The sequence below is a fragment of the Castor canadensis genome, chromosome 5, assembly GCF_047511655.1.
Source record: "Castor canadensis chromosome 5, mCasCan1.hap1v2, whole genome shotgun sequence".
Classification (NCBI taxonomy): Eukaryota; Metazoa; Chordata; class Mammalia; order Rodentia; family Castoridae; genus Castor; species Castor canadensis.
The window spans coordinates 69495072-69516859 of NC_133390.1; the positions used below are offsets into that span (position 1 = coordinate 69495072).

At 36.5% G+C, this 21788-nt stretch overlaps 1 protein-coding gene and 1 pseudogene across 1 annotated transcript in view; one reads left to right on the forward strand and one right to left on the reverse strand.

The window, feature by feature from the left end:
- The window catches only part of Slc15a2 (solute carrier family 15 member 2), a 47823-nt gene extending 30561 nt beyond the window's left edge, over positions 1-17262 (forward strand). Inside the window, exons 20-22 of the mRNA XM_074073261.1 lie at positions 14106-14252; positions 14855-14959; positions 15290-17262. Of these exons, the coding sequence (XP_073929362.1) occupies positions 14106-14252; positions 14855-14959; positions 15290-15466 (429 nt within the window). The 3' untranslated portion in view covers positions 15467-17262. The remainder of the gene's footprint in view (positions 1-14105; positions 14253-14854; positions 14960-15289) is intronic.
- On the reverse strand, positions 10456-11962 carry LOC109678537 (phosphatidylinositol N-acetylglucosaminyltransferase subunit P pseudogene; annotated as a pseudogene).
- Positions 17263-21788: the final 4526 nt, after the last annotated feature.

Genomic DNA, 21788 nt, shown 5'->3' on the forward strand with positions numbered 1-21788 from the left:
TTTCAGAGCTACACTTTCGTGGCTTTTAGTGTTTCTCCTAGAGATTTGATATAATTATAATAGATTTGCCTTTTAAAATAAGTTAGCTTTTTTCTTATACAGCTTTCATTACTCTTCCTTTGTTCTGTAGTGTTAGCATTTTGACTACAATGGATGGAGAGGCTCTTTTCTTCTAGACATGTCTACTTGGGGTTCTATATGCCTCCTGAATTTGAAAGTCCATATCTTTTATAGATTTGGGACATTTTCTTCTCTGATTTCATTGAATAGGTTTTCTATGTCTTTAGTTTGTATCTCAACTTCCTCTGCCCCATTGATTCTTAAATTAGCTCTGCTGATCATGTCCCAGAATTCTTGAAAGTTGTGGTTGTGTTTATTTTCTTTATAGCTATCTCAATGTAATATTTTTCTCAATTTTGTCTTCAATCCCTGATATCCTTCTTCTGCTTGATCTAGTCTGTTGGTGATGCTTTCCAGTGGTTTTTATTTGTCATTTTTTCCAGAATCTCAGTATCTTTGCTGAATTTTTCATTCATGTTGTTGCCTTTCTAATCCAGATCTTGAATTGACTTCCTTAATTCATTCATTTGTTTGTTTCAATTCCCTTTGAAGTCATTGGTCATTTTTTAAAGTAGAATTTTGAATTATTTGTCTGACATCTCAACCATTTCAGTACCTTTCTATTCAGTTATTGAGGAGTTAAGAGTTTTTGGAGGAGTCATACTGACTTTCTTTTTCCTATTTATTGTGTTTTTAGGTTGTGATATGTGCATCTATTAGGATGAATATCTCTTTCAATTTGATTTGGTTGACTTCTTAGTGAGCAGTCTTCTTTTGAGATCTCAATCTCTAGTACTACAGAAAGAGGAGAAAACAAACTGCTGTGACCGCAATAACTGTGTCAAGTTGGTGCTGCATGCAGGCTGAGGGCTGGGATGTCAAGGTTCGATTGACGGTGTCAGTATTGCATTCATGTTAGAAGCTTCCCTTCTTTGCATATATGGAGCTGCTGTTGGCCCCAATGACTTTGCACTCTGTGAACTGGGTAGCTTCCCTCTTGCTCCAGACCATCCCCCCTAGTTTGAGCACATATGGCAAATATCCAAGCCTAGGGGTATATCCCCAAGTACATGGAAGAGGGGTACAACAGAGCCCTGAGATCTACAGTGGAGGCAGAGAACTGATGAAATGCAAATACAACAATCTGCCTGCCAATCTCAGAACTTTCAGATCTTTCCAAGTAGAAAATCACCATCACCCTGTGGGAGAGAAGAAACTGGGGAAAGAGAGCAGACTGCTGGACATGGATTCAGAGCTCTGAGTCCTGCCTGGCAGCAACTACATTCAGCAAGGAGATATAGCTTAGGTGACTTAGCAGTCCTTTGACTACAGGTTGAGGTTGGATCTTTTAGTCTCTTTGGTGATACACAGGTGATAGGGCTCACTCCTCATCACAGAAGAGGAGTCACTAACCCCTGCACCCTTCACAGCTCAAGTTCCTCACTGCCCAGATTTCTTAGTGGGTCCTAGTCTGACCCTTTTCTTCCCTACAACCACCTGTCCTGGCTGTGCCAACCCAAACACTGTGAGGGTTGTCCCCAGGTTGCCTGACTTGCAATTATTCCTTGTTTATAGGTTCCCAGAGCATCTCAGTCTCAGTCCATAAATCCTCTCCTAAGATGGTCCCTGGCTATAGTTCTCTGAGATATGTGACAAAATGGATTTCTTCTCTAATGCTGTTCTGTCATGCAGTAAGAATCACTGTTGTATTAAATCCCTGCATTGAATTTAAGATTTGTGAGAACTGATGGCTTGTCCTGTGACTAGGACTGGTAGTCTGTCACCAGGGCCACCTGGTTACCTTGAGTTTATGTTTTAGCTTCTCCTCCATTCCAGAGAGCCAGGGTTGATACTTCAGATTGTTTCCTACTTCGATCAGAGTGGCCTTTCTGTTTTTCCATAGCTTTTCAGCTGTATCATTGCTTCTTTCATGATTCACAATGCTCTTTCTCTCTTTGGAATAAAGTCTGTCTTTTGTTACCCTGACTCTTCTCACCCATGGAGTCACACAGAGGAAACTTCTATTCCACCATGGTACTCTGGATGTCCTATTTCTGAATTTTAATTTCGGTGTCAATCTTAAATTTAATTCCATTATTTCATCATTTTTTATACTGTTAAAGATAAAAAGAGTAAATAAGAAAGATGGAACATTTTAGAGATGTGATGAGAATTCAATCTATAAAATTCTATTTTAATGATTAATTAAATTGATCCCTTTGATTATATATTTTATATAACAAGCCTATTGAGATATAATTCACATACCATAAAATTCACCCATTTAAAGTATAAAATGGTTTTTAAAATTAATGTGCTAATATGAATTTAATATATAAAGAATATTCAATAATATATGTTCAGTGGTTCCTAATATATATATGGTTTTAAACATTTTTAATCACCTCAAACAGAAACATTATACCCATTAACAGTCATTCCCTATTTCCCTCCAAACTATTAGTCTTAGGCAACCACTAGTCTACTTCTTATCTACAAAATTTCCTATTCTGGACATTTCATATAAATTAATTCATATAATAGTTGCCTTTGGTTTTCATCCATGTTGTCATGTGTATCCATAGTTCATTTCTTTGTTTTTTTTTAATTTTAATTTTATTCATATGTGCATAAAATGTTTGGGTCATTTCTCCCCCTTTCCCCCATCCCTTCCTTTACCCCCCCCCGCCCCCTCCCTCTTCCCCCCTATCCCCTTGCTACCCGGCAGAAACTATTTTGCCCTTATCTCTAATTTTGTTGAAGAGAGAGTATAAGAAATAATAGGAAGGACCAAAGGTTTTTGTAGTTGAGATAAGGATAGATATACAGAGAGTTGACTCACATTGATTTCCTGTGCATGTGTGTTACCTTCTAAGTTAATTCTTCTTGAACTAACCTTTTCTCTAGTTCCTGGTCCACTTCTCCTATTGGCCTCAGTTACTTTAAAGTATCTGCTTTAGTTTCTCTGCATTGAGAGCAACAAATGCTACCTAGTTTTTTTTAGGTGTCTGACCTATCCTCATACCTCCCTTATGTGCTCTCGCTTTATCATGTGATCAAAGTCCAATCCCCTTGTTGTGTTTGCCCTTGATCTAATATCCACATGTGAGGGAGAACATACAATTTTTGGTCTTTTGGGCCAGGTTAACCTCACTCAGAATGATGTTCTCCAGTTCCATCCACTTACCAGCGAATGATAGCATTTCGTTCTTCTTCTTGGCTGCATAAAATTCCATTGTGTATAAATACCACATTTTCTTGATCCATTTATCAGTAGTTGGGCATCTTGGCTGTTTCCATAACTTGGCTATTGTGAATAGTGCCGCAATAAACATGGGTGTGCAGGTGCCTCTGGAGTAACCTGAGTCACATTCTTTTGGGTATATCCCCAAGACTGGTATTGCTGGATCATATGGTAGATCAATGTTTAGCTTTTTAAGTAGCCTCAAAATGTTTTTCCAGAGTGGTTGTACTAGTTTACATTCCCACCAGCAGTGTAAGAGGGTTCCTTTTTCCCTGCATCCTCACCAACACCTGTTGTTAGTGGTGTTGCTAATAATGGCTATTCTAACAGGGGTGAGGTGGAATCTTAGTGTGGTTTTAATTTGCATTTCCTTTATTGCTAGAGATGGTGAACATTTTTTCATGTGTTTTTTGGCCACTTGAATTTTTTCTTTAGAGAATGTTCTGTTTAGTTCACTTGCCCATTTCTTTATTGGTTCATTAATTTTGGGTGAATTTAGTTTTTTAAGTTCCCTTTTTATTCTGGTTATCAGTCCTTTGTCTGATGTGTAGCTGGCAAATATTTTCTCCCACTCTGTGGGTGGTCTCTTCAGTTTAGAGACCATTTCTCTTGATGAGCAGAAGATTTTTAGTTTTATGAAGTCCCATTTATCTATGCTATCTCTTAGTTGCTGTGCCACTGGAGTTCCATTGAGAAAGTTCTTGCCTATACCTATTAATTCCAGAGTATTTCCTACTCTTTCCTGTACCAACTTTAGAATTTGGGGTCTGATCCTTGATCCATTTTGAGTTAATCTTGGTATAGGGTGATATACATGGATCTAGTTTCAGTTTTTTGCAGACTGCTAACCAGTTTTTCCAGCAGTTTTTGTTGAAGAGGCTGTCTTTTCTCCATTGTATATTTTTAGCACCTTTGTCAAAGACAAGTTGGTTATAGTTGTGTGGCTTCATATCTGGGTCCTCTATTCTGTTCCACTGGTCTTCATGTCTGTTTTTGTGCCAGTACCATGCTGTTTTTATTGTTATTGCTTTGTAATATGGTTTGAAGTCAAGTATCGTGATACCTCCAGCATTGTTCTTTTGACTGAATATTGCCTTGGCTATTTGTGGCCTCTTGTGTTTCCATATAAAGTTAATGGTACATTTTTTTAACCTCTTTAATGAATGTCATTGGAATTTTGATGGGAATTGCATTAAACGTGTAGATTGCTTTTGGGAGTATAGACATTTTTACTATGTTGATACTACCAATCCATGAGCATGAGAGATCTCTCCACTTTCTATAGTCTTCCTCAATCTCTTTCTTCAGAAGTTTATAGTCTTCCTTGTAGAGGTCGTTCACATACTTTGTTAAGTTTACACCTAGGTATTTGATTTTTTTTGAGGCTATTGTAAATGGTATTGTTTCATATATTCTTTTTCAGTTTGTTCATTATTAGTGTATAGAAATGGTAATGATTTTTCTATGTTGATTTTATATCCTGCAACCTTGCTATAGCTCATGATGGTGTCTAAGAGCTTTTGAGTAGAGTTTTTTTGGGTCTTTAAGATATAGGATCATATCATCTGCAAACAGGGATATTTTGACAGTTTCTTTACCTATTTATTTTCCTTTTATTCCTCTTCTTGCCTAATTGCTCTGTCTAGGAATTCCAGTACTATGTTGAATAGGAGTGGAGATAGTGGACATCCTTGTCTAGTTCCTGATTTTAGAGGGAATGGTTTCAGTTTTTCTCCATTAAGTATAATACTGGCTGTAGGTTTGTCATATATAGCTTTTATAATGTTGATGTACTTTCCTTCTATTCCTAGTTTTCTTAGAGCTTTTATCATGAAATGGTGTTGGATCTTATCAAAGACTTTTTCTGCATCTATTGAGATGATCAAGTGGTTTTTGTCTTTGCTTCTGTTAATGTGGTTTATTACGTTTATTGATCTTCATATGTTGAACCACCCCTGCATCCCTGGGATGAAGCCTACTTGGTTGTGGTGAATGATCTTTTTGATGTGTTGTTGAATTCAGGTTGCCATTATTTTATTGAGGATTTTTGCATCAATGTTTATTAAGGAGATTGGCCTATAGTTCTCCTTTTTGGAGGTGTCTTTGCCTGGTTTTGGGATAAGTGTAATACTGGCTTCATAAAATGTGTTAGGCAGTTTTCCTTCCCTTTCTATTTCATGGAACAGTTTAAGGAGAGTTGGTATCAGTTCTTCTTTAAAGGTCTGATAGAATTCAGCAAAGAATCCATCAGGTCCTGGACTTTTTTTGGGTGGGAGACTCTTGATTGCTGCTTCAATTTCATTTTGTGTTATAGATCTATTCAGGTGGTTAATATCCTCTTGGTTCAGTTTTGGATGATCATATGTATCTAGAAATCTGTCCATTTCTTTAAGATTTTTGAATTTATTTGAATATAGGTTCTCAATGTAGTCTCTGATGATTTCTTGGATTTCCATGGTGTTTGTTGTTATCTCCCTTTTTGTAGTCCTGATTCTACTAATTTGGGTTTTTTCTCTCCTCATTTTAGTCAGGATTGCCAGGGGTCTGTCGATCTTGTTTAGTTTTTCAAAGAATCAACTTTTTCTTTCATTAATTCTTTGTATGGTTTTTTTGGTTTCTATTTCATTGATTTCAGCTCTTATTTTTATTATTTCTCTCCTTCTATTTGTTTTGGGATTTGCTTGTTCTTGTTTTTCTAGGAGTTTGAGATGTATCATTAGGTCATTGATTTGGGATCTTTCAGTCTTTTTAATATATGCACTCATGGCTATAAACTTTCCTCTCAGGGTTGCTTTTGCTGTGTCCCATAGGTTCCGGTAGGTTGTGTTTTCATTTTCATTGTCTTCCAGGAACTTTTTAATTTACTCTTTTATTTCATCAGTGACCCATTGTTCATTAAGTAATGAATTATTCAGTTTCCAGCTGTTTGCATGTTTTTTTGTCTTTACTTTTGTTGTTGAGTTCTAGTTTTGTTGCATTATGATCAGATAGAATGCATAGTATAATTTCTATTTTCTTATATTTGCTGAGGCTTGCTTTGTGTCCTAGGATATGATCTATTTTGTAGAAGGTTCCATGGGCTGCTGAGAAGAATGTATATTGTGTAGAAGTTGGATGAAATGTTCTGTAGACATCAAGTAGGTCCATTTGATCTAGTGTATATTTTAGGTCTAGGATTTCTTTATTGATTTTTTTGTTTGGATGACCTATATTAATGATAATGGGGTGTTAAAGTCTCCCACAACCACTGTGTTGGAGTTAATATATGCTTTGAGGTCCTTCAGGGTATGTTTGATGAAATTGGGTGCGTTGACATTGGGTGCATATAGGTTGATAATTATTATTTCCTTTTGGTCTATTTCCCCTTTTATTAGTATGGAATGTCCTTCTTTTTCTCATTTGATCAATGTAGGTTTGAAGTCTACTTTGTCAGAGGTAAGTATTGCTACTCCTGCCTGTTTTGGGGGGCCATTGGCTTGGTAAATCTTCTTCCAGCCTTTCATCCTAAGCTTATGCTTATTTCTGTTGGTGAGATAGGTGTCCTGTAAGCAACAAATTGTTGGATCTTCCTTTTTAATCCATTTCATCAAGTGATGCCTTTTTGATGGATGAATTAAGTCCATAAACATTAAGTGTTAGTACTATTTGGTATGTGGTGGTTCTTGTTATTTTGTTGTTTTAGTTGTTTGAAAGTTTGATTGTGTGTACCTAAGTTGAGGTTACTCTCTACTTTCTTGCTTTTTCTTTTCCTGTAGTTTGGTGCTGCCTGTCCTTTCATGGTTAAGTTGGGTTTCACTTTCTGTGTGCAGAATCCCTTGAAGAATCTTTTGTAGTGGTGGCTTTGTGGTCACATATTGTTTTAGTTTCTGCTTATCATGGATGACTTTTATTGCTCCATCTATTTTGAATTACAGTTTTGCTGGGTAGAGTATCCTGAGGTTGAAGTTATTTTCATTCAGTGCCCAAAGATCTCACCCCAAGCTTCTCTTGCTTTTAATGTTTCTGTTGAAAAGTCTGCTGTGATTTTGATGGGTTTACCTTTTTATGTTATTTGTTTTTTCTCTCTTACAGCCTTCAATATTTTTTCTTGGGTCTCTGTATTTGTTGTTTTAATGATAATATGCTGTGGGGTAGATCTATTTTGGTCTGGTCTGTTTGGTGTTCTGGAGGCCTCTTGCATCTGTATGGGAATTGATTTCTCTAGATTTGGGAAATTTTCCATTATTATTTTGTTGAATATATTACACATTCCTTTTGCTTGCACCTCTTTTCCTTCTTCAATGCCCATGATTCTCAGGTTTGGTCTTTTGATGGAGTCAGTGAGTTATTGCATTTTCTTTTCACAGGTCTTGAGTTGTTTAACTAATAGTTCTTTGGTTTTTCCTTTAATTACCATTTTGTCTTCGAGATCTGAGATTCTGTCTTCTGTTTTTTCCATTCTGCTGGATTGGCCTTCCATTTTGTTTTGCAATTCTGTTTCATTCTTTTTTCTGAGGTTTTCCATATCCTGAGTCATTCCTCTTTAATGTTGTCTGTTTTTGTCCTGAGTTCAGTTATCTGTTTATTAATCATGTTCTTTTTTTCACTTTAATGTTTACACAGTGCTTCTATGGTTTCTTTTATTTTTTCTTGTGCTTTTTCAAATTCTCTATTTTTATTGTCTTGGAGTTTCTTGAGTGTCTCCTGTCCATCTTGGTTGACCATATCCAGTATCATCTCTATAAAATTCTCATTGATTACCTGTAGTATTTCTTCTTTTAGATTATTCTTGTAGACTTCATTGAGTTCTTTGGCATAGTTTATCTTCATTTTGTTGGAGTCTGGGTCTGAGTATCTGTTTTCTTCATTTCCCTCTGGTTCCTGTACTAATTTTTTTGTGGGGAAACTGGTTTCCCTGTTTTTTCTGTCTTCCAATCATTGCCCTTGGTGTTGTTATTGTCCCTGTACTGTATGCAATTAAGTATTTTCTAGCTTGTAATAATAACTATGGTGATATTTAAAATGGAAGGGTGAGAGGAGAGGGAAAGCAAAGAAGTTAAAGAAAGAGGGATAAATAAGTGAACAAACAAACAAAAAAAAACCAAACCAACCAACAAACAAAAGTTTCAAAGATATAAACAGGGAGAGATAGTATACTAATCAACAGTAAGCTGAACAGGCATTAGAGTCAGAGAGAGGATTGAGAAAAAAAATAGGATAAAAAAAAATAAATAAAAATAAAAATAATAAAAAATAAAAAATTCTCCTAGTTCAAATGCAATGAAGTTTCAGTCTTAATAATTTTGGTGTTAGTCCCTCAGCCTGCAATCCTGGAGATGGTGACTCAGAAGTAGTTCTGTCATTGTCTCATCAAAGGGGACAAAAACCAAACCAAACTAAACCAAAACAAACCAAAACAAAAAACACCACAAAGTGTCCCAAGTTCAAATGCAATACAGTTTCAGTAAGTTTTTTAGCACACAGGTGTAGTTCAGTTGTTGTCTCATCAAAGGTAGAGAGAAAAAAAAAAAGAGTCTGGAGACAGTTCTGTGAATGGGTATCTGAGGCTGTGGCTCATCTGCCCGCTGCTGTCAGCCTGCTGTTGCTGGAGGCTTTATTTATGCAGATCTCAGGAGTGAGCTTAATACTCACCTAGCCCCACAGGCTTTGTTTACTTAGAGTTCTCCTAGGCACCACTGCCACTGCTACAAGCTTTCCCCTTTCCAAGCACACTGGGGGAGGTGACACTGCACCTGCTTTTTCAGGCCGGTGTGTTTATTTACAGTTCATGTGGGAAGTGGGCCTTCCCCCTGTGGAGTTTTCCTCCCACCACCACTTTTACAAGCTTTCCTGCTCCTGGCTGCTGGGTGTGTGCCACCACTCCTGCCTTCTCCATCTGGCTTGTTGTGAGGAATTTCCCCTCCCCTGCTCTTCAGTGCTCAGGGCACCCCGCCCTCTTTGCTACATGTCTTTTTTGTTGTTATTGCTTATTATTCAGTTTTTTCTTTCTCTTTTTTCCCTGGGTGGGGGGTCGGTCTGTCCAGGGGGCTATGCTGATCTAGCCCAGGGTTGTCTGTGGGAGTACCATGTGTCACTTAGCTCACCTTGTGGTCCCTGGCTTGGGACACCTTGTGGTCTGCATCTTCCCAAGCCATCTGGGCACTGCCATCTGGTGGGGCGCAGGAGCCCTCCTGGTTTCTCCATTTAACATGAAGTGGGAATGTTACATGCGGGCTGGGGGTATGGAGGAGTCAAAGTTTTGCCTCTTCTCAGTGGTTTTTCCTGTAAGGTGTGTCTCCAGCATCTCTCCAAGATTTTACCTTAGGAGGCATGCTTTTTGCTTCCTCCCTCTAGCCACCATCTTGGAATCTCCACTTCATTTCTTTGTATTGCCAAATAATAGTCCATTGTATGAATATAACACATTTTTTATATAACACACTGTACTATCTTATATTTTCACCTTTTTTAAATTCCTTTTTGAGTATAACTATTTTAGTGGGTCTGAAATGTATCTCATGTAGCTTTACCTCATGTTTACTTGATGGCTAATGATGTTGAGCATCTTTTGTTTTTTAGTACTGGAGGTTGAACTTCTTGAACCATGCCCCCAGCCCTTTTCTCTTTGGGTTACTTTTTAGATAGGGTCTTGTGTTTTTTGCCCTGACTGGCTTGGACCATAATCCTATTACCTACAGTCCACTGTGTAACCATGATTATAGATGTAAACCATTCTGCCCAGCATGATGTTGAACATCATTTTGCGTACTTTTTTGACCATTTGTATTTCTTCTTTGGAGAAGTGTCTATTCAGATCCTATACCCAATTTCTAATTTGTTTCTTAGTTGTAAGAATTCTTTATATATTTTGAGATGTCTGTTATCAGATAAATAATTTGCAAATTCTCTCATTCAATAAATTGGTTGTCTTTTAACTTTCTTTTTGTTTTCAGAGAAATGCAGCAGTATTTTATTTATTCTGTCCATCAATAACTCATTTGAAAACATTTACAGTATTAATTGAACTTAATCTGAAAGAAGAGAAACTTTTAATTTTTTAGATATTATACTGAATATTAATAAGGGACACAGTCAATATAATTATGATCCAAATTATTAAACCAAAAACTTACAATAAATCAGTACTTAATGTTAGTGTATTTATACACAGCTCAGTTTTTGCTGTAACATTCTTTGGCTGCAAGAAAGAACATTTGGTTTACTTCACTAACAGGAATATCTTAATGCTGGGATGGCCTCTTCTTTGTAGTCCTGCTGTTAATTTTTAGCATAGTTATCTGTGATTTGTGAATGGAGTTGAGAGGAAAGACACTCATGCCAATTTCAAGTAAGAGTACATAACTCGTTACTATTTATAAGGAGGTACACAGGTAATATAACTGCTCAGTATTTTTGAAACCAATAGGTTAAGCCTAAGGAGTTTAGCCAAGATTCAGGAATAAAAGCCCACACAAGCATGAAGACAAGCTGAGAGCTTAAGAAAGGAACAAAGCCATAAGTTGCTCGTTCTGGCAATTTGCCGTGAGGAGTTTTCCAACATCTCCCCTGTGACTTTGAACAATCTTGAGGTTGAGTCTTCTGTGTAAGCACAGGCCGGAGAGCCACAATGGGAGAAGAGGGAAAATTGAAGAAAAAATCCCAGGCATGATGGCGACCCTGGTCAGGTGGGAGCCTGGGTGCATGGAAGCAGGTGATTTAGCTCACTCACCACAGAGCTTTCAACTTTCTTGATGGTGTCAGTTGAAACACAAAAGTTTTTTAATTTTGATGAAGTTAATTTGTCTACTTTTTCTTAGGTTGATTGTGGTTTTGGTGTCACATCAAAGAAACCATGGTATAATTCAAGGTCACAATGATTCATGCATACGGTTTTCTCTAAGAATTTTGTAGTTTTAGCTCTTATGTTTAGATCTCAATCCATTTGGAGTTAATTTTTGTATATCTTTTGTATATCTATATCCAGTAGTACTAGTATAATTTAATGAAAAGATTATTCATTAAGTATGCATGTTACTCTTGTCAAAAATCAATTGGCCATAAATGTGAGGTCTTATTTCTGGTCTCTGAATTCTATCTCATTGATCTATTTCTCCTGTGTCAGCATCGCACTATTTTGTTTGCTTTATAGTAAAATCTGAACTGAGAAAGTAGAAAATGTGAGTTTCCAATGATTTTTTTTCTTTTCCAAGATCAGCTTAGTTATTCTGGGTCCTCTGAATTTCCATGTGGAAATTCTATTTTAGGATCAATTTAGAATCAGAAGCCAACTGGTATTTTGATACAGATTGCCTTGAATCTGAAGATCATCTGGAGGAATATTGCCATCTTAACAATACTAACTCTTCTATTCAGGGAACACAAGATGTCTTTTCATTTACTTAGGTTGTCTTCATTTTTTCCAAGAATGTTTTGTAGTTTTCAGAGTTTAACTTTTGCATCCACTTTGTTAAATTTATTCCTAAGTATTTTATTATTGTTTTTAAAGCTTTTGTTAATGAAATAATTTTCTTAATTTCATTTTCTGATTGTTTAGGTTATAGAAATACAATTTATTTTGAATATTAATCTTTGTATATTACCCTACAATCTTACTGAACTCATTTATCTGTTCTAATACTCTTTCTGAGGATCTCTTAGACTTTCTGCATATATGACCATGTTATCTTCATATAGATATACTTTACTTTCTTTTGAATCTCCATGGCTATTATTTCTAATTGCTCTGGTACAATGTTAAACAGAAATGGTGAGTGAAGACATCCTGGGAGTGCGACATTCAGTTTTTTGTCATTAAGTAGGTTACCTGTGGGTTTTATTTTTTAAATATATATATGTATATATGGTCTGTATCAGATTATGAACATTTCCTTCTATTGCTAGTTTTTTTTAGATTTTGTTTGTTTGCTTGATTGTTTATTTTATCATAAATGGGACTGAATTCTGTCAAATGTTTTTTCTGCATTTATTTAGATAATAATGTGATTTTTGTCCTTTGTTCTATTGATGTGGTATAGAACATTAATTGATTTTCAGATATTAAAACAACCTGGGCCTATTAATTTTCTAGGGTTGATATAACAAAAAAACATAAGCTGAGTGACTTACAAAACAGAAATTCATTTGTGTCATAGTTTAAAAGTCTAGAAGTCTGACATGAAGATGCTTGTAGGCATAGTTCCTTCTGAGAGCTGGGAAGAATCTATTCCATGCCTCTACTATAGCTTCTAGTGGTTTTTATATTTTGTTGTTGTTATTATTGTTTCTTTGTTTGATTTTTGACAGTACTGGGATTTTAACTCAGGACCTTGCACTTGCTAGGAAAGCACTGTAACACTGAAGTCATGCTCCCAGCTCTTTTTTTGCTTTGGACATTTTTCAGATAGGGTCTTATACTTTTTTTTGGTCTGGGCCATCCTCAGTTTCCTGAGTAGCTGGGATTGCAGGTATGAACCACCATGCCCAGCCACTTCTAGATATTTGCTGGAAATTTAATATTCCTTGGTATATAGTCTAATTACCCCAAAGTCTGCCTTTATCTTCATAAGGCATTTTTCCTATGGGCCTGTCTGTCCAAATCCCCCTTTTTAATAGAAAGATGCCTGTCATATTGGATGATGCCCATCCTAATGAGTCCATTTAACTTGACTAATTGCATCTACATCAACCCTATTTCCAAATAAGGCCACATCTACAGTAGTGGGTATTATCTTTAACCCATGATTTTTTTTGGCAGTACTGGAGTTTAAACTCAAGGCCTCACACTTGCTATTTAGGCACTCTAACACTTCAGCCATTCTACTAATCCTTTATCGTTTCGGGTATTTTCAAGACAGGATCTCAAGAACTATTTGCTCATCCTGGCCTTAAAGCACAATCCTGATCTCTGCTTCCCAAGTAGCCAGGATTAGAGGCATGAGCCACCAGCACCCTGTAACCCATGAATTTTGAGGGTCACAATTCAGCCTGTAGCAGTTGCATTCCTGGTATCATTCCATTTTTTTTTGTTCCATCTCTCATATGCTGCTCAAGATAGAGGCTATAGATATTTCTGAATGCCAAGATTAAGTAGACATATAGAGTAGAAGTCACAAATTGGGGGTCTGAGGACTCAATTCCTTCCATAGTCCCTATTTTGTATGGCTTGCATAGTGTCAACAAAAATAGTAAAACATTCAATTGTTAGTATTTAAAATTGAAGAGATTTTTCCAAAGAATTCTGATTACTAACATTTCCTGGAATAAAGTCAAAAGATTCTATAACAGATATTACCATGTCAATTGGCTGTTTCTGCAGGGCTTTGCCTTTTAGATGGACTTGAGCTACTCAGTTCACCATAGTCCTTATTATTCCCATTCAGTATGTTTCATTTAGTTAATTACCTGCCCTTGAGCATTTGAGTACCAACTTTGATTGATTTATAAGCTCTAATCATAGTCTTCTCATGCTAAGAAAACACAGATGTCTAGGTATTATTTACACATTCAACTAAAGCAAAACAGGAAGCCTTTTCCTCACTATTTTGAATGAGATGGCCTTCTGATTCTGAGACTCAAATGTATTTTAATATTCAAGATTTTTAACATCAAGGACTTTGAGTGTAATTGACTGTAATTAGACAAGTGAGTAGAATATTGCCAAACTAAATTTTGAAAAACTGGAATTGGGTAGAAATGCTGAATCTCTTGAAGTTGTAAAGATGGCAATAAAAAGAGGGGATGGATGTAGATCACAGAATGCTCTATAGTCAGGAGTATTTACTTGAGACTACTTAGTAGTCCATTTTCTCTTTCTCTCACTAAGATCACCAGTCAGGGTCCTCAGGTCTGGAAGACAGAAGACATTCCAGCCAATGAACTGTCCATTGCATGGCAACTACCCCAATATGCCTTGGTTACAGCTGCAGAGGTCATGTTTTCTGTCACAGGACTTGAGTTTTCTTATTCTCAGGTAAGATTTTGCAAGTGGGAGGTAGAAGTGGAGACACTGCTTAAAAGATAGTGAGTTTGATTCTGGTAGTGCCTTAAATAGATATGTGATTCTAGCCAAGACCTCCATCTCTTTTGCCATTGGGTTCCTTATATGTACCCTGATAGTCATCTGACTCCCAGGATCATTACAGTGCAGCATAGGAATCTATGCTATTTGGGATCTGGAAAAAGAACACTTAAAGATGAAGACAAAGAGCTATGGAGTCAGACTACCCACATTTTCAATATTGTGTAACTTTAAAAAAGTAATTGGCATCTCTCTAATGGGCTGTTTGGGTTTTTTTCTTCTTTATGTTGTTTTTCTTTTCTTATATTTTAAGAATACCAGTAGAACATATCTCATGTTTATAATAATGATTACATGATGTAATGAATTAAAGTATTTAAGACCTCCACTTTAATTCTTACTGTTAATATTACTGCCATCCCTGAATGATAGCTGAACTTAGTGAGGGAAATTGGAATCTGGAAGTTTTTGTGGGACAAGTTTCCTGGATAGACTCATGGGGTAGGAGGGTGACAAAGGTTGTTCATTTGCTTACAAACTCGTGTCCTCTCTAGGCTCCATCTAGCATGAAATCTGTACTCCAGGCAGCCTGGTTGTTGACAGTTGCAGTTGGGAATATCATAGTGCTTGTTGTGGCACAGTTCAGTGGCCTGGTACAGGTAAGTATCTGAGGGAAACAGGAGTTCATATCTATCCAAAGTTTTCCTTCCAACTTCTTTTATCCTATCTCTTTGCCACTCATACCCTCATCTCATTCACTTCTATGGTATGAGATGCGCTATATACACAGACTTTACCAAGAAATATGTAGGTGGTGATACTGACCACCATACACTATGTGAGAAGAAGCCAGTGAACCCAGTGTTCTAAAAATAGTCGGTTTAAAATGTGATCTCTTAATCAATCTGCTTTCCAGTCCTTACCCTGCAATGATCCCTTCATTTTCAGATTTCTTCATGTTCTTCTCTCATGTTTCTTTCTCTCTGCAGTGGGCTGAATTTATTTTGTTTTCCTGCCTCCTGTTGATGGTCTGCTTAATCTTCTCCATCATGGGATACTACTATGTGCCTGTAAACTCAGAGGATATTCATGAGCCAGCAGATAAGCAGATTACCCAGATCCAAGGAAACATGATCAATCTAGAGACCAAGAGTACAAAGCTCTGAGACTTCTTGGACTGACCCTGGCCCTGGTCTTAGCCATCATTTATCTTCAAGCATCTTTTTCTTCTACTGGGTAGAGAAAGGTAGTAGAGAGGTAGTATCATATCTGAGCTTATCTGCTCCACCATTCTCCCATAATAGAGGTAATTCTAGGACTGACTTACCAGTATATCTTTAAGCATGGCCTCAAGACTCTGTGTATTCCTATGTATCAATGAACTCAGTAAACCTGTATAGAGTTGCTCAAAAAGCCTGGTATCTCCAAATGGCCATGAAAATACATGTATAATTGAGTGAAGTCTCTTTGGGTAAGTTATAGGAGATTCCTTAACCAGGTACCTGCTATTTAGAACTGATGAATCCGTTTTCTGAAGTGTTGGTTTAGGGGCAAAAATACAGAATAATAGAGACATGGTGTTTCAAATTTCTTTATCCACAGTGTAATTGTACTATTCACAAGGAGCTCAAGAAAGTATTAAGAGCCAGGCACCGGTGGCTCATGTCTATAATCATAGCTACTCAGGAGGCAGAGATCAGGAGGATCATGGTTCAAAGCCAGCCCAGGCAAATAATTTGCAAGACCTTATCTCGAAAAACCCTTCACAAAAATAGGGCTGGTGGAGTGGTTCAAGGTGAAGGCCTTTGAGTTCAAGACCCAGTACTGCAAAAAACAACAAAAAAAAAACCAGGATTATGGTATGATCAGGTCTAGGGACTAGCTTGTCAGCTATCCAGGTTTGGTAAGAACTTAGATGGTAGGAGACATAATGCCATTTTATTAATACACAGATGATACATCATTCTGATTACAGTATTTTAGCTACTCACTCAAATACCTGATAGATCCTGAAAAGCATAGTAAAGATAGTAAACATGGTTGTGGGGAACAGGAACAAGTACAAATTGTAGAACTAATGAGCTGTGCATTCTTCCTCAGTGCACATTCTTAGGAACTATGATGTTTCAGGCCTGAACTACACCCTTCTGTGAATAATGTTATAAGACACTAACTATAATTTTGCAACCCTAACATTTTCAATATTGCCAGGGCAGCCTTTTCTTATTATTTCATCTTGTCTTGCTTATTGCAACAAATCTTCAGTAACCAAATGTTTTTGTAAGACTAACTTCCTTTTTAAAATTTTCCTCATAGTTTCAAAGTATTTGTTTTGAAATTTTTTCCTGTTTTCTTTCCCTATAATTTTTAAATGTCATTTCTTCCTTTAGTCTTGGAAATTTTCTGTTTATCTAAAAGGGTAACACTAACATTCTAGGTTTAAGTCTCTAGATGTAATAATAAAGGGCCATGATGCTAGATGAGGATCTCAAAATCTATGGAGCTAGGGAGTGCAGCCCATGAGGTTTCTGCTTGCATGTGTGAATGAAAAAGTTGGGAAACAGGACCTTGCATACAATGAATGAATTGGTGGACAGACCTGGGAATATCATGATTGTGCAATAAGTTGCTAGGGAACCTCATTTCCATTCATTTTACTCCATTATTCTAATCCAGAGCAGTGTTTGTTAGGTCTCACATGGTTAATAATGTAACAAGTAAGAAAATTTGCTCCAATTCCCCAAGCTTTATATCCTTTCGTTTTAATGACCAAGGTTTCAAAAGTTCAAAAATGGCAGCAACACAATCCAGTTTTCCCAAATGTATTGATGTGAACATTTAGAAGACAACTGTTCATTTTTAAGAATCTTTAACCTAAACTATTTATGAATTTTGTTTCAAGAGCTGTTAACACTGTTTTGTGAATAAAAGAGTCTATGGACAAATAAACTTTGGGAAATGAGGCATACTATCCTCTTCTTAATATGTGCATAAAGTCTGAGATGTTCTGCAGCAAAGTCACAAGGCACGCACTTTGTTTAACCTAACGTGCTGTTAGTGTTCTGCAGAACACTTGTTTCTGTAAAACTGTTAGGCAGGTCTTCCCTATGCTGACTAAGGACTTCCTCTTTGAAACTTCCTACTATTGGTTTTTTCCATTATGGAATAAGCATAACCCTCTTTTTTCAGGTTGCAGTCTTTTAGCTTTTGGGGAGAGCTTTCCTTTAGTATGAATTTCTTACTAGTCATCAAGGTAAAGATTCTCCTTCCTGTAATGGTTTCTTACAAGGCACAATGCAGTCCTTTCACCATCCTGGTTTCTCTCTTCTAAAAACAATTGTCCTCAGGGGTACCTGTGGTTCACGTTTGTAATCCTAGCTACTTGGAAGGCAAAGATCTAGAGGATTATGGTTCGAAGCCAGCCCCAGGCAAATAGTTCAGGACACTCTACTTCGAAAATATCCAACAAAAAATGGCTGGCAGAATGGCTCAAGTGGTAGAACACCTACCCAGCAAGCATGAAGCACTGAGTTCAAACCCCAGTACTACCAAAAAAATTTCTTTACCTGAAATACAACAATTATGATTAAGATACCTTACTATGTGATACTTGGAGCCAAATATAACATTCCAGAAGTTGTCTGACCAGAAGAGATAGCACCTGCCATTCCCTAAACAAATTACTTCTGTTAAATTAGGCAAAGTAATATTCAATGTCTTTGAAAACTACATCAAATTGTAGGCTTGCCTTAAAGTTTTTAAAGAAAGCTCTTGTTCATCTACCTACAACTTTGAGTTCTACTATATGTCACCCATTGAGTTATCTGTTGGAGAAACAAAAGATAAATAATCCTCTATATCTGCCCTCAAATTTGCCTTGTTTATCTTGACTGATTGTGAAGAGTCTGAAGAGTTGAAAGGCCTAGGGGAAGTAATGAGGAAGACAAGAGTAAGGTGCAAACTGGTAGAAGATGTGGTCAGAGCAAGCTAGGTATCAGATTATGTGGGGCCTTGTGACCTTGGTAAGATATTTTGAGGTTATTCTAAGTGAGAAGTGAAACCATTGGAGGTTTAGAAGATGGGAGTGACATAAATTGATTCTCAAGATTCATCTGGCCTCTGAGAGAATTGTTTGTAGGCAGGAAGGAATAGGAAGAGGAGTCCAGTTGGAAGAATTTTGCAATAGTCCAGGCAAAAGATGATTGTAACATGGACAAGGTGTTAGGAGTGGAGTTGGAAAGCAATGGTTTGACATGGAACTGAACTTGAAGATAGAACTAACATAATTTTAATGTGGCTTGGATATGCAGTTTGAAATAAAAGAAAATCCTAGACTCCTAGATTTGTGTTTGAATAATGAGGATGAACCACCATGTAATATTTTGGAAGAAGAAAAGCTAGGGTAAGAAAAGTTTTGGGGTGTGAAGTAACTAAGAGTTTTATTTTGAGCATGTTGAGTTTCAGATGCTAATGGTATCCAACTGGAGAAGCTAAGATGGAGGTTTCATATTTGAGTATGAAACCCAGGTAATAGGTTGGGGTTAAAATATAACTTTGAGTATCACTAGCATAAAAATAATATTTAAGGCCACGTAACTAGATGAGTTTTCCTAGGAAGTGAATGTTTATGGAGAAATGGTTCAAGAATTGAGCCCTGAGGTCCTTCAACATTAGAGGTCTAGGGGGAAAGGAGGATGCAGCAAAGGTAATGAGGTAGGTGACCTGTGGAGTAAGAGGAATCCAGGTGAATGTGATTTAATATGACACATTCTTTATTATCATTAGATGAAACCAATATGAAAGAATAATCTTTGACCTAGTTTCTGTTAGCAAACTTGGTCTAGTAATTTCTATGAAAGTTTACCTCCTTCCTTTTTCTTATACAATAAAACTCAATTTTATGCTCTTTCCTCTCTCTCTCTCTCCCCACAAGGCAATGTGTCAGGAGCTATGGGATAAGTAAACAGTTATAAATAAAGAGTCTTAAAGAAGATATGACATGTATATGAATATCATCTAAATAAAAATAATAATAGAATACTTTTGATTTGTTTAGCATCTTCCTTTCAAATGAATTATCCCAATCCTCCTTAATGAAGATAGAATGTGACCCATACCAAATTCATAGAAAGAAAAGATTGCTTCTGGCCATTGGAGCAAGAGAAGGATTTGTGGAGGGGCTAACATTTTAGGCTTGATTTTTGACAGTGACTAGAGCATGGACATGAAGCAAGGGACAAGATAGCATTCCAACTAGAGTTCCTCACAAGAAAGATGAAGAGACAGACAGGAAAACATTAAGTGTAATTGGAGAAATGATAAATAATCTGATCTGTGTGCAGCATAATAATGGGAGATAAGTCTAGAGATGATGAAGTTTAATAATATGCTAATATAATAGATCCAAGTAAAATGGATTCAGTTTTGATTCATTCCTTAGCTACCACTCTCCATAGTTTCTTATTTCAATAAATAAAATCCAAGCTATTTAACCTGATGTATAAGATCCTGTATAGTCTGGCTTTTGCCTAGACTCACCTTTATCATTCTCTGTTGCTTTGACCTAAGCTATAACTGCACTAGCCATCTTTGCTTCTCAAACGCGCCATTCTTGTTCATGGACAGGATCTTTCCTCCATCTTGTTAGTTGGCTATTCTTGTATTTAGTTCTTAGGTCATCTTTTCATCCCTGATCTCTCAAGTTGAAATAACTGTCTAGCATAACATGTATAAATACGAATTGCTGCAGAAAGAAGGGCAATGGAGTCAGTTCAATGAACAAATATTTACTGAGCACTTGCTACGCTCCAAATGTACTGCATACAGAAAAGACAAAAATGAATGAAACACAGTTCTTGCTATCTATGAGTTCAAAACTTTTTCAATCTTCAGATTTTTTTATTCAAAAGATTGTGTATTCCAGCCAGGTGCAGTGGAACATTCCTGTAATCCCACAATTTAGGAGCCTAAGGGAGGACAGAATCTTGAGTTCCAGACCAGTCTGAGCTATGTACTCCACATTGTCTCAAAAAAGAAAAAAAAAAAAGAAAGAAAACTCCACAAATAAAGAAACAAAACATTGCCTATTCCCAACTGTGTTATCTGCTTCTCAATGATTTTATGTCTGTTTTTTAACAGTCACACTTTTGGATTCTTTCTTTCCATAGACAAAAAAACATAAATACCAAGGGCTCACAATTCTTTGACCTCTTTTTTAAATTCTAGTGGCTTCCATTTTACTTAAGGTAATTTTGTCATTCTCAGACCAAGCTTGGTCTCAAACTTAAATATGCCTTGAAACATGCTACATTCAAAACCTTCTTTATGTTCCTTTTTTTCTTTTTGGTGGTACTGGGATTTGAATTTAGGGTTTCACACTTGCAAGCTCTATTGCTTGAGCAGGGGCTCCAGTACAAAACCTCGTTGTTTGACATTTTCTTCAATCTTAACTTTACGTACTTTTAAGACTTTCCCTCCCCTTCCCCTTTGAACTCTCTGTTCATCTTTATTATAACCTCTATTTGATATATCTCAGCTGTCTCAAATTACATTCTCATTTGGTTTCCTTTGCCTTGAAACTATCCTGGGTCCCATGGTCAATTATGTTAGCCATTCATTGGCTGCTATCTCAGAATTTTTGACCCTTTTGACCTTCCACCATTTCTGCCCATCTCTACCACTGCACAAATATAGATGTGTATATATACACATATATCCTAATTCTATGCTATTTGGAACTGCAGTATAAAGATTATATTATATTATAATAAAGATTGTGATTATATTACTCAAAATTTACATCATCTGTACATTTTCCAAATTAGGAACATAGGCATTATTCACAACTCCACCTTCTACCAGCTTGCACATATTCAATTTATCAACAAGTCTTGTAGATTTTACTTACTAAGTCGGTTTTCAAATCTGTCCATTTCTCTCCTGCCACATTGCCACTACAACAGTTAAAGCTACCATCATGTCTCTAGATTATTTCAAAAGTCTTATATGCTTAATCTGGTTTTACTTCCTATTGGCAATATGATCTTTAAAAAAATGCAAATCATGTTGCTCTTCTGATTAAAAACTCTTCATTACTCCTTACTTACTTTAAAAGATAAACTTCTAACTCCTTAACAAGGTTAACAATGTCCTATCTGACCTGGCTCCTACCTGCCTGTCTAGCTAGGGTCATTCACCCCTGCCTACTTGCATGCCCACACACTCGTGTACTCATTACACAGATATATTGGATATTAATCAATCCTGCATTAAATCCATAGCTCAATTTAGGAAGATTTGGCATCTTTCCCAATATTGATTCTTCCAAATCTTCAATATCATTTTTTATTTCCTTTCTTCACTTCTTTCAGTTTAATTTGGTTTGCTCTTTCTAACTTTTTGGGATGTATATTTAGTCATTGATTTTTCATCATTTATTGCATATATTCTATACATTTTTATTAATTTTCCTCTAATCACAACTTATAC